This window comes from Heterodontus francisci, chromosome 2, assembly GCF_036365525.1.
Source record: "Heterodontus francisci isolate sHetFra1 chromosome 2, sHetFra1.hap1, whole genome shotgun sequence".
NCBI classification, from domain to species: domain Eukaryota; kingdom Metazoa; phylum Chordata; class Chondrichthyes; order Heterodontiformes; family Heterodontidae; genus Heterodontus; species Heterodontus francisci.
The window spans coordinates 25716493-25729382 of record NC_090372.1 but is presented as its reverse complement, the minus strand read 5'-3'; the positions used below and the strand labels follow the sequence as shown (position 1 = coordinate 25729382).

The 12890-nt window shown below is 41.2% G+C and overlaps 2 protein-coding genes across 5 annotated transcripts in view; one reads left to right on the top strand and one right to left on the bottom strand.

The window, feature by feature from the left end:
• capn7 (calpain 7) overlaps positions 1-1263 on the top strand; it is a 43209-nt gene extending 41946 nt beyond the window's left edge. The window contains exon 21 of the mRNA XM_068055976.1: positions 254-1263. Coding sequence (XP_067912077.1) covers positions 254-398 — 145 coding nt within the window. The 3' untranslated portion in view covers positions 399-1263. The remainder of the gene's footprint in view (positions 1-253) is intronic.
• The window catches only part of LOC137383320 (SH3 domain-binding protein 5-like), a 65538-nt gene that overhangs the window by 374 nt on the left and 52274 nt on the right, over positions 1-12890 (bottom strand). For 3 of the 4 annotated variants that reach the window (XM_068056003.1, XM_068056012.1, XM_068055993.1), the window contains exons 9-10: positions 5179-5430; positions 516-4167 (exon numbers count right to left, since the gene is read on the bottom strand). In XM_068056003.1, coding sequence (XP_067912104.1) covers positions 3992-4167; positions 5179-5430 — 428 coding nt within the window. In that variant the 3' untranslated portion in view covers positions 516-3991. Of the gene's footprint in view, positions 1-515; positions 4168-5178; positions 5431-12890 lie in introns of those variants that run through there. The other variant, XR_010977382.1, reaches the window with a different exon arrangement.

The window sequence follows — 12890 nt, the reverse complement described above, 5'->3', positions numbered from 1 at the left end:
TTCCTGGTCAATATTGACCTTCAGCCAACATCACATATTATCTGGTCATCACATTACTGTTTGTAGGACTTTGTGTCCTACATTACAACAGTGACTACACTTTAAAAGTTCTTCATTGGCTGCAAAGTGCGTTGGAACGTCATGAGGCCATAAAAGGCACTGTATAAATTCAAGCCTTTTATTTCTTCTAGTGATCACCAGTGTGAGACATCTAGACGTTTGGCAGTTAACATGTGCATGGTTTCTGTTGCAGATGTGGATTTTGCTATTTGGAAGTTGAGCGGGTCCCGACAGGAGTTTACAACATCATCCCCACAACCTTCCTCCCAGCTCAGGAAGGCCCTTTCTTCCTAGACTTCCACAGTGTCACCCCACTCAGGATTACTCAGTTACAGTGAGCCAAGGAACTGTAAAGAGCATCTTTACTCTTGAAGAAATTACAGAATCACATATATGCCTGAAAGATTTTTTTTTTAAAAAGGGGACATTTTCACTCATTATCCAGAATTTCTTTGAGAGACTGCAAAGGAGGTGGTTACTGTTGGGGAAGGTTCCTGTACTTCTACTGAAATTCACCCATGTTAAGCAAAGTTAGTCCAGTTAAAAGAAAGGAACCAAATTTGTGTTTGGATCTCACTTTTTTTTTAAATGAAGGAACCATGTCAATGCTTTTTATATAATAACAGAAGCAAGTGATGTACATATATCTACTGTAGAATGTAACTGGGAGTCTTATGCAATTTAATTTGTAACTGTTCTCCCCCAGTATTGCAATCAGTTAATTGGATCCAGGTAGAATTAAATTGGATTTTTTTCACAAGTGCTCAGTTGCAAACTGTTGCCAGCTCTTTACATGCCACAAAAGTGGAAATGTATTGAGAGCTTTTAACCTGCATGAAAAGCAGCTGTCAATGTTTACTGGATCTACTTCGCAACATAGGGACATGTGCAATGTATATTGTAAACTAATGACCAGTCAATATTTGTAATCATAAATCAATTTTTTCTTTTATAAAAGGGTGGATACTGGCCTGGTGATTCTGAATTCAGCTGTATGTATTTCTATTACAGATTATATATTTTTATCTTTTTTGGTATGTAGCATGCATAAGAATTGAAAAGTTTGCATCCACAGACTGGTTATAGGAAAGTTGAATTTTCTTTATGGAAGATATTTACTCTTATTTCAAGACAGGAACTTATCTGATCAAGTATGGGCATAGCATCTTGAATTATGAATAAAAAAAAAGTGCTTCTCTCATTCATGTTCTGTGGTCTGAAGTTTCTTATTCAGGTTCGGATGGGCCCATTCAGCCATATTGCCTTTGAATTATGATTGCTGTGGGAATTGTGACTCATGATATTGCCACAAACTAATCACTATCTTCATAGCCAGCCAACCCACCTGCCTTTTCCCCATCTCAACTATAGACGCTCACCCAGATATGGGCCCTGACTCCACAGTCAGAGCCTGATATCTTACTACCCCAGAAAAAAAAAATTATATAGCACCTTTCACAGCCACAGGCCATAACAAAGCACTTTATAGCCAATGACATACTTTTGAAGTGTGGTCACTGTTGTAATGTAGGAAATGCTGCAGCCAATTTGCATACAGCAAGATCCCACAAACAGCAAAGTGAGAAATGACCACTTAATCTGTTTTTAGTGATGTTGGTTGAGAGATAAATATTGGCCAGGACATTGGGGAGAACTCCCTCGCTCTTCAAAAATAGTACCATAGGATCTTTTAATTCTGCCCGAGAGGGCACACAGGGCCTTGGTTTAACATCTCATCCAATAGATAGCACCGCAGATAGTATTCCCTCAGTACTGCACTAGTTCAAATCTATAGCCTGGGACTCGAACCCACAATCTTCTGACTCAAGGAAATGTGCTACGCACTGAAGCTTAAAATCATCAGCCTATTAATAGTCCTTCTCCCCATACTGTAAACAATCAATTTTTATATAATAATTTACTCCATTGCATTACTACCCATTCAGCTACAGAATTAAAAGCAAGTTTATCTGGTACTTCAAACTAAGGTGATCTGAAACAAATATTGCCCAAATACAGAGTAAAATTCAGTAACATTTTTTTTCTCATTTAAAACAAGAGTAGATTAAGTCTTGCGGTTCAGTGAAAAAGTTTGGGATTAGTGTGGAGTAAGTGACTGGGTTTGGAACTGTTGGGGAAAAGGAGGCTGAACTCCCAATACATTTAATTTTCTACTGGCTGAAAATGGAACAACATACTTCAGTCAGCAAAAGAAAACAAAAATGCGTTTCCTCCATATCATGGTTGAAGGACGATTTTAAAACTAAACCTAGCCAGCAAAAGATTGAGAATTTTTTTTCATCCTAAAATCTTGGGGCATTTTACAGCTTTCCTACTACGAAGAGATCCTTCATATTTGTTGATGCTTATCCTGTCTCTAAGCCAAATGCGTTTACATTCCTAATATGCAAGAATTGAGCAGTTTTATTCAACTATGTAAAAAAGAAACTTAGACTGCTGGAACTTCTTAACAGGTTGGGCAGCATCTATGGAGAGAGGTACAAAATTAACATTTCAGGTCGACGACCTTTCGTCAGAACAAATGTCATACTTAAAATGTTAACTGTTTCTCTCGCCAGACCTGCTGAGTATTTCCAGCATTTGCAATTATAATTGATTTGAAGCTGTCCTTTAGACAGACTAGTCAGTGTTGCTCTATCATTCTGTTCTCATCTGAGTGTATGTACAAGATACACAAGCACAGTCGCAATAATGAGTTGTATATGTATTCAGAATGTACAGACATACAAGCCAGGTTAATAAAAGACCAAAAATCTATAAAATAGTTAAATGCACCTTAGACAACTCTTTACAATACTGAAAAAAAAGGTACAAAAAAAAACTGAAAACAATGTCAAAAGACTACAACGTGATTGACGATGTTTTAAGCATGCAGGCTTTGCCATTGGGCACATTACTTGCGTGACTCTGAAATCAAACAGCAGCCTTGGCAAACTGGGTTGGGTGCTTTCTGTGGGAAGATATAGGAACTGGTTTTACAATCTGGAATCCCACAGCACTGCCCCAGTGCAGGGCATTACTCTGTTGCCTGCACAGGCAAACAATGCACAGCAGCAAAACCTGTTGATGCATGTAGTTAATTTGGGTTGGCCATAAAGGGAAAAAAAAACTTGACAAGACGGTGAGAATTCAGCAACCTCATAAGCCAACATCCCACTCTACAGCAAAGGTTGGTTGTCTCCCCAAATACTCTGTTTCCTTCTGCATGGTCAAGACGATCTAAAGGAACAGTAGTGGAATCCAACCCCGACAGCCTGGTCCCCTTTCCAGCTACCAAACTGTTCTTTCACTATTAATAAATATAATGCTGAACACAGGAAGTGAACTACTCTTGGCAGTTTCCTTTTTTTGTTTCAAGTCCTTCTGAATAACAGGAAACATGGAAAGGTCCTCAAGGTTTGATTTAACAGGACATGACAGTAAAGACAGATCTAACCCTCGATGCAGCCAGCATATTGCCACGCACAGGGATGTGGCAGGCGTCAACATGAAGAGGGACACAATGAAGTGGCGCACATTAATACAGCACAAAGTACAAGTCGAGCAAAGCAGGACCTTCTGCTGATCCGAGCTCCACCTCTGCCACATGTAAGGAGGTCATCAGTCAGAGAACAAAGCAGACAAGGATCTTACTTCACATCTAGTTCAACAGCACAAAATTGGTTACTGCTACTTTGCCTCCAGTCGGAAATCAGACTGCTGACTACAGACTTTGCAGATGTCCCATGAATCTTCAACCCAGAACTACTCCTGTAGTTTCCTTTTCCCAATTACGAACACCAGCCACTCTTTCGTGAAACCTTTCAGCGCAGTAGTTAGACAGCAATTAGAAGGCAAAGACCGTGTCTACGAGCGAATAAGTCGGTGACGCAATGTTTCCTGGCACATTTAGGATGTTGCTTCACAATATTTAACAGGTCGGCGACCGAGCCAATCCACAGACTTCTATTTCTGAAATTCCCTTCTTCTTTGGCTCTGTGCACTTGACTGAAATTTGAGTTACTCTGATCTCTTGGGTTGCTTCATCAATGGACTGTTGGTTAATCAGTTTGTCTTTTTTATTTTCAACACCTTCAGCCCGGTCCCCTGTCCAAAATGACAAAATAAAATTGATAAAGGTCGATAACTGTCCATCCATTAAGGTGAGTGACACATGGTCTACAAAACCATTATCAGTTCACTGGATGACAACCAATAGATGGTCTACTGGGGAAGAAGTGAACATGGCTGAATTTTATAACTGGCCTATTGACACCCTCACACTTTCTTCCCTCGCCCGAGCATGATGAATATACGAACAAACATAGGAATTAGGATATCAGAGTGAGGTGGTTGCTTTGACTCTTTGAAGTGGCTCCTACACATTGATACATTGACTTCAGAATTCCTAGAGCTGAAAAGGGCAAGAAAAGAGCTTTGGGTGGAACTTGGTTATGTCAGGATTTCATCCCATTTGCTGTGGCCCTAAAATTACAATGAGTGTGGGGGTGGAGGTAAGAGAACTATGGGTAGATCTTTCTCTCTACCAACCCTCCTCCTTTTCAAGAGGAATTCCCAGGCTGCTCTAGGAAATTCTGCCTTTTAAGCCCTTGGGCCTCAGCAGAACTCGCACTAGGTAGCATGAGTTCTGCTGAGGTCATCACAGCACTCTGAAATGCAACTAGGGAATGACACCTTCCTCAAAAGGCCCACTTGCTCTATTGGGAGCAGAAGATGTGAAGAGGAGGATTTATTTTGAGTCCTTTGTCAGGCCTGTCATTGAAATGGCGTGATTTGGAGCAGGCAGGGCAGAAGAGCCCTAGAAGACGCAATGTGTTCACCCCAGCTATGCAAATGACCCTACTGCCACAATTTGGGATGGGGTCTGTGGCAAGTGGCATGGACAAATAGAGGTCCCACTCCACCACACCTACATTGGCACAGCAGAACCCCAGGAATTTCAGAGTCAATGTTCCATCAAAGTATGCCCACTAAACTGATCATCCATTTCCCTCTCCTCACATTTAGTAAAGGAAGGTTTTGGATTGAAATGGCAGCTCAATATATCTCATCCACTGTAATATTTTTCTTCAAAAGTTACCCTTAAACATCACTGACCTTTTTCAGCATCACATTCAGGAGATGAGGCTCCACTGCATTCACTACGAGGCCCCAGAATGGGAGAGCCCATGACACAATCAGACACAGGACTTAACAGCTCCAAGCTGGGGGGACGGTTTACTGGAGGAAAAGGGGTGGGCAGATCCAAGGGGCTGGTGGGGCAGGAACTCAAACTGGACTCAGACTGGCTCTCCGAATCTTCAGAGACAGGGCTGCTGCAGTTATCGTCTTCAAATATTTCAGATGTCACTGCAAATGAGAAAGAGATGTCACTGAATAAGAATCGACTGGAATTCATTAAGAAATCCATGATCAGCCTGCAATCATCCTCACTAGATTTGACAATTCAAGTTATTCGTCAAAAGTAAAGAGGCATTTCTCATTTAAAATGACATCATCAAGCACTCATATCAGAGACAATGCATAAAGGCCTTCAGTAGGTTTGACGTCTATTTCACTGCTTCTGATTGTACTGTGTTGTTACTAAACATTAATTCTAAAGTCTACATTTTATTGAGCACTCAAATGTCATTTGAACTATTTAACATGCAAATCCATTCAAATAGTGCACTGTACAGCAACAAATCATAGAAATTTACAGCATGGAAGGAGGACATTTGACCCATTTTTTCTGGCTAAAAAAAAGAGCTATGTAGCCTAATTTCAATTTCCAGCTCTTCATCTATAGCCTTGCTATGAAGACAGATACAAAGTTTTCATTAAGAACCATGCCCGCGTCTTCAGTCTCCACATACAGATTACCTTTTTGGTTTCAATAGGCCCTACTCTTTGCTCAGTTATCCTCTTGCTCTTTATGTATTTATAAAACATCTTTGGGTTATCCTTGATTCTGCTTGCCAATATTTTTCATGCCCTCTCTTTGCTTTCCTATTACCTTTTTAATTTTAACCCTACACTTTCTATACACCTCCAGGCTTTTTGCAGTATTTAGCTTTTGATATCTGTTATAAGCTTCCCTTTTTTTGCTTTATTCTACCCTATATGCTTCTTGACATTCAGGGGGCTCTAGATTTAGGAGAGAAATCCTTTTTCTGAACCCTCTGTATCTCCTCCTTGAATGCCTCCTACTGCTCAGACACTGATTTACCTACCAGGTAGCTGTTTTCAGTCCACTTTTGCGAAATCACATTTCAGCTTAGTAAAATTGGCCTTTCCCCAGTTGAGAACTTTTATTCCTGGTCTAGTTCTGTCCTTTTCCATATTTATGCTAAATTTAATTGAATCATGATCACCACCACCAAAATGTTCTCCCACTGATGCACCTTCCACCTGCCCAATTTCATTCACTAAAACTAAGTACAGAACTGTCCTTCTCTTGTTGGGCTTGCTACAAACTGGCTAAAAAAAAAAGTCTCGAGCGCATTTTAAGATCTCTATGCCCTCTATACCTTTTATACTGATTTTCTGCTAGTTAATTTTTGGGTAAGTGAAATCTATTATTATTGCCTTATTGTTTTTGCACTTCTCAGCAATTTACCTACATATTTGTTGTCCTGTCTCTCTGACTTTTTGGGGGCCTATTGTTTTTTTTTTATTTCCAAAATATACTTTATTCATAAAAATCTGTAAAAATTACATTGCCAAACAGTTTCCAAACAGCACCAAAAAATACAAACATTGCGAGGGAGATCAGTTTCCTTCAATACTGTCATGAGTTTCTTCCCAACCCTTCCGTTTCACAATTGTCATGTCAATTACAGTTTTACATTTATAGCAATTGAGAATATTAACGATACAGTTCGAGGGGTTTCCATTGGATCCAGCCCCTCAGTCCAGCTTGGTGGGGGGACCTTACACTGTGGTCTTTCCCCATTGAGCCTTTGCTGCGGCTGCCCCAAGCTTTAGTGCGTCCCTCAGCACGTAGTCCTGGACCTTTGGGGGCCCATTGTACACTTCCAGCAATGTGATTGACCCTTTTTTGTTCTTCAGTTCAACCCATATGGCCTCATTTGATGATCCTTCTAGCATATCACACCTCCTATATCTGTAATTGTTCCTTTAACTTCTCTCCAGCTGATCTGAAACCCTGTAACCAGTAATGTTAATTTGCCATTCCTGCCCTTCTTTAATCTATGTTTTAATAATAGCTATGAAATCACACTTCCAGGAGTCTATCTGTGCCTTTCAGCTCATCTGCATTATTCACTAGACTCCTTGCCTTAAAATATACACAATTAAGCACTGTCATAGTCCCTTAGTTGTCTATTTTCTAGCCTTTGCTTCTTCTGCTTTCCACTTTCATTTACTGCCTTCCATTTCCAGCTCTGCTTCTGTCTCTACTGAATCTATGCTAAGGTTCCCATCCCTTTGCCGAGCTAGCTTAAACCCTCCCCAGCATCACTAGCAAACCTGCCTGTGAGGATATTGGTCCTGGTCCTGTTGAAAGGCAACCCTTCCAGCCTGCACAGGTCCCAATGCCCCCAGGAATCTAAAGCCTTCTCTTCTACACCATCTTGCCAGCCATGCATTCATCTATACTATCTTCCTATCTCTGTACTCATTAGCGTGTGTCACTGGGAGTAATCAGGAGATCACTACCTTTCAGGTCTTACTTATTAATTTATTTTCTAAGAATCATCACCCTCACCAGTATTCAGAATTGCATACTGTTTCGGGTGCAAAACGCACTGCTTGGCCCTCCTTGTCTGTTTGGCGGTTACTCATGCCCTCTCTGCCTGCACACTCTTAAGCTGCAAGGTGACTACCTACTGACATGTGCTATCCATGTAGTTTTCAGCCTCGCAGATACACAATAGTTGTGTCAGCTGCAGCTGAAGCTTCAAAAGCTGGAGTTTGAGCTCCTCCAACCGACGACACTTTCTGCACATGATTTTGAAGAAACAACTAGAGTATAAGCCTAGATCCTTTAGAGATGTAAAGATTTTCTGAATGATTCCTTGATCTATAAAAGGGCAGGGAAAGCGTATTGAAGATGGAAATTGTCATTTAATTGATTAGCCTCTCTAAGGATACATTCCATTTAATGGGGAGTGGTTACCAACAGTTAACCACAAGATGGTGAGGTAATTTGCAAACAGCCTTCTCGAGTCACCAGGCCTCATATTCTGCAGCATGCCTGATCAATGGAGAGGGTGGAGCCAAAGGTTCTCACATAATAAAGGATAAATTTGGTTACAGACATAAATATGTTGCTGATATATCATTTTTAGTCTGAACCTGGTAAAGCTAAGAGGGGTCCTGTTAAATGGCTCAGGTTTTAAGAAAGTTTCTGTGACATATTTTGCACGAAAAGTAGTCAGATTCTCAGAAGTAGGAAAAATATTCCCTGACTTCTCAAATGCTGCAAAGCTCACTATTCATTTAAATAGGCTGACTAACCATTTCCTCCAATCAGGGCTTTTTCTTGCTACTGAAACCCACACACTAGGCTTTGAAAAATCACAGCAGTAAAGCCTACTGAATTCATCGGGTACCCGAGAGATGCTGTCGACAAATAAATTGTGTGCTAACCTTTCAAATTAAAATGAGTTTAACTAGAATTTACCAGTGATCTATTTTGGGAGAGATCAGTTAGCTTTAAGCAGTATACTTAATAGGAAAAACATGTGAGAAGTTAATGGGTTTCTGCCCCTCCCCCAAATGGTAGAACAAATTCCCAAGGCATGAATAAAACACAAAGAATCTTTACAATTTAGTTTAAATATATATCAAGCATGATCTTCTTATTCCTACTAATTAGATATAATCTAAAATTGTGTTAAAATAATTTCCTTTAGTGATTGAATTTACCAGTTCTCACTAGGCTATAAGACAGTGCACTAAATATAGATCATCCAGTAGACTCCTGGATCAAAATCTCACTCATCGTTGTGCTGGCTGATTAGAATATTCAGTGATGAATATGAAATTCTGGTCTACAGTCTACATGGCAAGAAAAATACATATGGGGGCCAGCAGAATGGCATTCACTACCTTGTTCTTAAAGGACAGTCAAAAAGTTTTGAAGTGAGAAATAAAAATGTCTTGCTGCTACTATTGAGTCACCTGTCCCAAAATATTCTCTGCAAACTTTTCTGCTGGTATCAACCATGACCAGATAATCTATTTTTATTTAAAGTGATATTGGTCAAGTAAGAAACATTGTCCAGGACACTGGGAAGAACTCCCCTGATCTGCTTCAGATAGTGCCACAAAATCCTTTCTGTCCACCTGAGAGGGGAGACTAGGCAGAGTTAGATTTAATGTCTCATCCAAAAGATGGCACCTCCGACTGTGCAGCACTCCCTCAGTACTGCATTTGGAGTGACAGCCTAGATCATCAACCTTAATATCAAGAATTTAGTCAAAAACACACCATTTTTAAGAACTGCAATGCTGTTATTCAAATACCAATAATAATGAAAAACAAGACAGGGACACATTTCAACAACATTTTAAAGGTTTCTACAAAAAAAATTAATTGAATGATGCTTTGTCACAAGTACAATGTTAATAAAAGTTTTTAAAAAAAACAGAAGAAGCCATTTAATTGCCATCAAAACGAGTTTGATCGATCAAGGTCGGGAGCCGCACTGGAGTCTTGAATGAGTCGCATGTGGCCCCGGAGCCGCAGGTCTCAAACTCCTGGCCTAGATTATGTGCTCAAGTCTCAGAGGGGGGGCTTGAACCCACGACCTTCTGAATCAGAGGTGAGTGTGCAACCACTGAGCCACGGCTGACAAACCACTGCTCTATATTTGGGACAAAGATTAATTTACTACCCTTCAAGATTACTCAGTACATTGTTTTCCTATGGGTAGCTTGAGAAAATATAGCACATTGTTGAAGTGTTTTTATTAAAGTACCTATAAAATCTGTAAATAAATATTGCAATTTACAAGGGAATGATGATCGGTGCCATTTTATTTGGATAAATGAGAAGTGAAAGCATGTACAAAGACGATTTGTGAGGCTGTGTTTAGAGAGCTGACACTACAGAAGCCAATTCAAAGTAAGTCACAATACGCTTCATTTATCTGAAGTCACATGAATGAAGTCGCAAGTGACCCTCTATGTCTTAACATTAAGATTGAAGATACATTGATTAATTTAAATGTGAAAGATTAACAATGTATCCATTAGTCACCCCTCATAATATCTCCTGTGGCTCAATGCCCACTCTATTAATCTCTATGGGATAATTTTCTACATCAAAGACTCGATTGCACATGTTTTACAGAGCAAGGTCAGTCATGTGCTGACATAAGTTAGCACATTGATAGTCCCCTGAATACTTAAGCACAGACTCAGACCACACACCAGGGCTTTGTTTAACCATTCTTTCCCTGTGCATAATTTCCAACTATTTTTATTTCCCACGCCCCCCCCCCCCCCCCCTCCACAGTGACAGGCGAGTGTCTGGAATTAAACAAGTGCTCGAAACGTTGAAATTTAAATACAGGAATTGAGGGGTTAATTTGATCTGCTGGTGAGCCCCAGTAAAGGGGTATCCATGAACTCTAAATAATTATGGAATGTCAGTTAGATTTGCCTTATTTTTTTTTTAACCCTCTGCTTGTTTTGTGCTTTAGTGATTTGCAACATAAAAACAGATCTTTTAAAATATCTGAATTTACCTGGGGGTATTTTAAAATTTTATCCCTTTTTTCACAAATTCAAAACATGATTTTCCAAAATGGCAGGTTTTTAGAAATTGACAATCAAAATCAACTTCGAGAATCTTTAATGAGAAGTTCAACATCAGTGTTTAAAAAGTAGAATGTTATTTTTGGGAATGCTGCATTGTCAGAGATGCTGAGCTGAATTTTGTTATGGAGACAGGGGTCCCAACAGCGGGCCAGATGCAGGGGAGATGCCGCCTCGACCCTTCATTGGACCCCCAGTGCTATTTACCATAGGCAGGCAATTAACTGCCCACCATTGGGGATGCTGCCCCTCCAAGGGACAAGCTCCCACCTCCAAAGCTGCCAGCCAATCGGAGGCCGGCAGCTCTGAAGGACTAGCAGCGCCAATGGGAGTAGAGGCCACTGCCGGTACTGCAGAAGGCCTTGCAGTACTGAGGAATGGTGAAGACTGCAGTAGAGGCTTGTAGGGTCGAGGTCGCTGAGGCCTTTCAAGCAGGCCCCAGCGACGGTGTGGAAGTGGGGTCAGTGAAGGTGGGGATGGTCTTCCCGGGGTAGGGCCGGCGATTGCTGTCGGGGGCACGATTTCCCCCAAAGGAGGGACCCCCTTCTTGCCCCGCTAGGTGGCTACCAGGTTTCACCTGGCAGCATCTCCATACTGCAGCAGACCCCTCTGCCTTCTATTAAATAGAGGCGGAGGCAGGAAGAGGCTTTTAAGTGGCCATTAATTGGCTACTTAGGGCTTAGGGGCCTCAATTGGCCTTCCCTGCTCCGACCAAATTGGAAGGCGGCAGGAAGGCAACAGGCACTCCACCTCCCGCCTTCCGATGCATTTTTATAGACCCCACCCCCCCGCTCCTGTCCTGAGGAGGCCCATATAATTCAGCCCCCTGTCCTTCAGGTGAGATGTTAAACTGAGGTCCAATTTGCCTTCTCATGGATGCAAAGGATTCTTATCTCTATAGCGCCTTTCACAGCCTTCAGAAATCCCAAAATGCTTTATAGCCAGAGAAGTACTTTTGAACTATAGTACTACTATTATATAGGGAAATTTAGTGGCCAATTTGTGCACAGCAAACAGATAACCAGATAATTGGATTCAGTGATAATGGTTTCTGGATAAATGTTGCCCAGAACACTTCAGAGTGTCATGGGATCTTTTGCATCCATCATAGAGAACAGACAGAGCCTTAGTTTACTGTTCCATCCAAAAGACAGCACCTCTGACAGTGCGACACTCCCTCAATACTGCATTGAATCGTCAGCCTAGCTTACATGCTCGTCTCTGGAGTGGGGCTCGAATGCACAGCAGTGAGGTTGCGAGCGCTGAGCCATGAATAACGTGTTAGACTGTCTTAGCTTCAAACAAGAGGTTCTCCTCAATTGAATGATTGCTCTGAAACTGGCCCCAAGCTGCTAATACACGAGAACAAATGGGATCACTGATTATCAGTTAAAAAGAACGCAATTCATAAGGAGTTCAGTATTACATTTATGTCTGCAGGCCCATTTGGTAAATCTGTAGAAGTTGCAATTTGCTGCATTCTCTGCCAACAACTAGAAAATCTTTGTAGTTCTAAAATTAACTAAGTTGACCAGATTTGGTCGAGCATTGGGAAAATGCTGATTGTATTAAAGAAACCACAAAGTACACACAACACACAATCCACTCTTGAAATCTTTAGGAGAGAAAACGTGACCAATAAAGTTGAGCATACACTGTACACATTTAGTTTGTCCAGGGTGCAGTTGGGCAAGGAAGCTGCAGTTCCTAGTTTATTATTAATATGCGCAATTGGAAAAGAATAAGGGTCAAGAGAAACCAAAATAGAAAGCGAGTTCGAAACTCATAGCATGGCCACAAGAAAGGCAGAGGCTGCATAAGGGAAACAGACATATGGGGTAAACTCTAGGGGCTGCATTTTGGCGGCGGGCTTAAAAATTTGCGGCCCATGTCCAGCATGTCTGGGGCAGCCGTCACCCCACCCCCCCCAACCGATAACATGGCGGGGGCAGGCAAGCCATCCCCAGCAACGGCATCCAGCACCAAGTCACAGGCGTCAGCGCCATTTTTAAAGGGCTTAGAGCCCTAAATGACGTTACATT